Genomic DNA, 2,082 nt, shown 5'->3' on the forward strand with positions numbered 1-2,082 from the left:
ATGCAAGAAATAATATGCGGGAAACACTAAAGTTAATATTTACAAAGCTTCTTAGGAGCCTAAAGCAAATCAAGAAAGTATTATGATACTCCATCAGGCGTAACCATGTTCACATCGGGGTTCCCTTCTCGGCCTCTGACATGGTCTGGTCTTGCTGCATCTTGCTGCCGTTAATAATTTCTACGAGCATTTGGGAGAAAGGTTCCAACCACAGTCTGAGAAGAAAATGAGTGTTAACATTAAGGTTAAAATTGTTTAGAAGGAAGCACTATATGATATCAACCCATTGATTTCATGAAACTTTGATTTTATAATTTTTCAACAAGCGTAGGTGAAGGCCTCTGGAACTAGCGGGCCAGCCACGGCACCTCCTATGACATGGCCGTCGGGACATGCTAGCGATACACTGACACCACCTGTTCTACATCTCCCCATTCCAGTTTCAGCCACAGTAAATGAGCCAGTCAAAGACAAGATTTGAAACTGACCCTGCAGTATATAGTTTGAAATTGTGCATTAAAGAGAAGAGAGAGAAAAAAGAGAGTACTAATTCCATTATTAAGTAGATTTTTATTGCAACAAGGATACTCAGAGAAGCTATACAGCCATAGTTGTCTCCCCACTCAGGAATTACAAGTAACACAATCACCCTGATCCGAGCAGGGCATGTCCTCCATTCTTGTATGTAAATCAGCAAAAGTGGGGTCTATATGTAACTATACGGCTATAAATCACAAGACAAAACACCTTTTTCGTAATTTCTTAATTAAATCAATTTGCATTCAGACGAGATAGCTAACAGACATATGCACATACATTAACCTATAGTATGAATGCAACCAATAAATTAGAGTTGAAGTAGTAGTAAGGAAGATAGGAGTCAAACCTCATAGGTGACTGAACCACCAGAAGAAAGGGGATGAGAAATCAGGGCACTAGAGACATGATCTTTCTAATAACATCCTAAAAGAAACGGTACAAGATATATTTAACACAATTTAATAAAAAATTATACAAGAAAGTTTAAAAAGAGAATTAGTATGTATACCTCCCCAGAGTCTACATGTATCACATGAGCCGTAAAGTCTGCAGCAGCTGTGTCTGCATAAAACACACCCTGACAAAAGAAAAATTACAATGCATTTAGTTCCGATAATAATAACTAGGGAACAAACAAATTCTCATTCCTATAAACAAAATCTATTATTTTTTAAACCCCCAACAGCATAAATACAGATAAATACCTAAACCCCAAAAATATAGTAGAAAAACACGAAAAGAAAGAAGAAGCAATTCTATAATTATTTTTTGAAATTCAGTGAAGGAAAAGTACTCACTCATGGAAGCAGGCATCTGCAAGTTTTCAGAACCCTGGGGCCGTACACGATCACGGCCTCGCCCACCTGGCCCCGGACAGAATTTTCAGCTGAGGGAGACAAGTTGAATGCTGGCTGTAGTTCGGAAATAGCCCGTGGTACCGGCGGTGAAACAACAGCAACTCTCATGGGCATTGATGAAACAGCACTCATCGCTGGGGGTGAAGATACAGCACCCATCACTGACAGGGAAGAACCAGCACTCCCAGGAGACAGCACCAAATTTCTTGTTGCTTGAGACTTTAGGGGCCTTCCCCTCTTTCTTTTTACCTCCCCGCTGGGGGTGTTCAGGTCTAGGGTACACTTTCCCTTCTCAGATGCCATATTTTCTCTGTAATTTAGAGGGTCTTTGTGTGTGTTTGTGACTATATTGAAACTGTTGAAGACTTAGTGTTGTATTGGAGACTTGCCTATATTAATGATACCATATCTAGAATCTACCCACCTATATAACAAAACTTTATTTTTATTTTTCTTTATATGTTTTACATTTTATTTTATTTTTTAAATCTAAATTTCTCTATTATATTTTCTATAAAATGTTTTTCATTTTCATAGCTTATTTTCTTTATTCTTCTCCTTGGTTCAAAAAACAAATAAAAATTATTATGTCGTGTTCCAATTTAGCAATCAAATATCAATTAATATGGAAAGGATTCAATATTTAAAAAACTAAGTTTGTGCACTCATATTTAATTTTTCTAAA

General features: G+C 37.1%; 1 protein-coding gene across 1 annotated transcript; it reads right to left on the reverse strand.

Annotated features, from left to right (window-relative positions):
• Window positions 1–318: 318 nt before the first annotated feature.
• On the reverse strand, window positions 319–1,700 carry LOC141715124 (AT-hook motif nuclear-localized protein 9-like). Its single transcript, XM_074518604.1, has 3 exons — window positions 1,371–1,700; window positions 1,049–1,117; window positions 319–489 (listed from the first exon to the last, which is right to left on the reverse strand). Exons 1-3 carry the CDS (start codon window positions 1,698–1,700, stop codon window positions 319–321), a joined length of 570 nt encoding a protein of 189 aa, XP_074374705.1.
• Between the last annotated feature and the right edge of the window lie 382 nt (window positions 1,701–2,082).

The sequence above is a fragment of the Apium graveolens genome, chromosome 3, assembly GCF_009905375.1.
Source record: "Apium graveolens cultivar Ventura chromosome 3, ASM990537v1, whole genome shotgun sequence".
NCBI lineage: Eukaryota > Viridiplantae > Streptophyta > Magnoliopsida > Apiales > Apiaceae > Apium > Apium graveolens.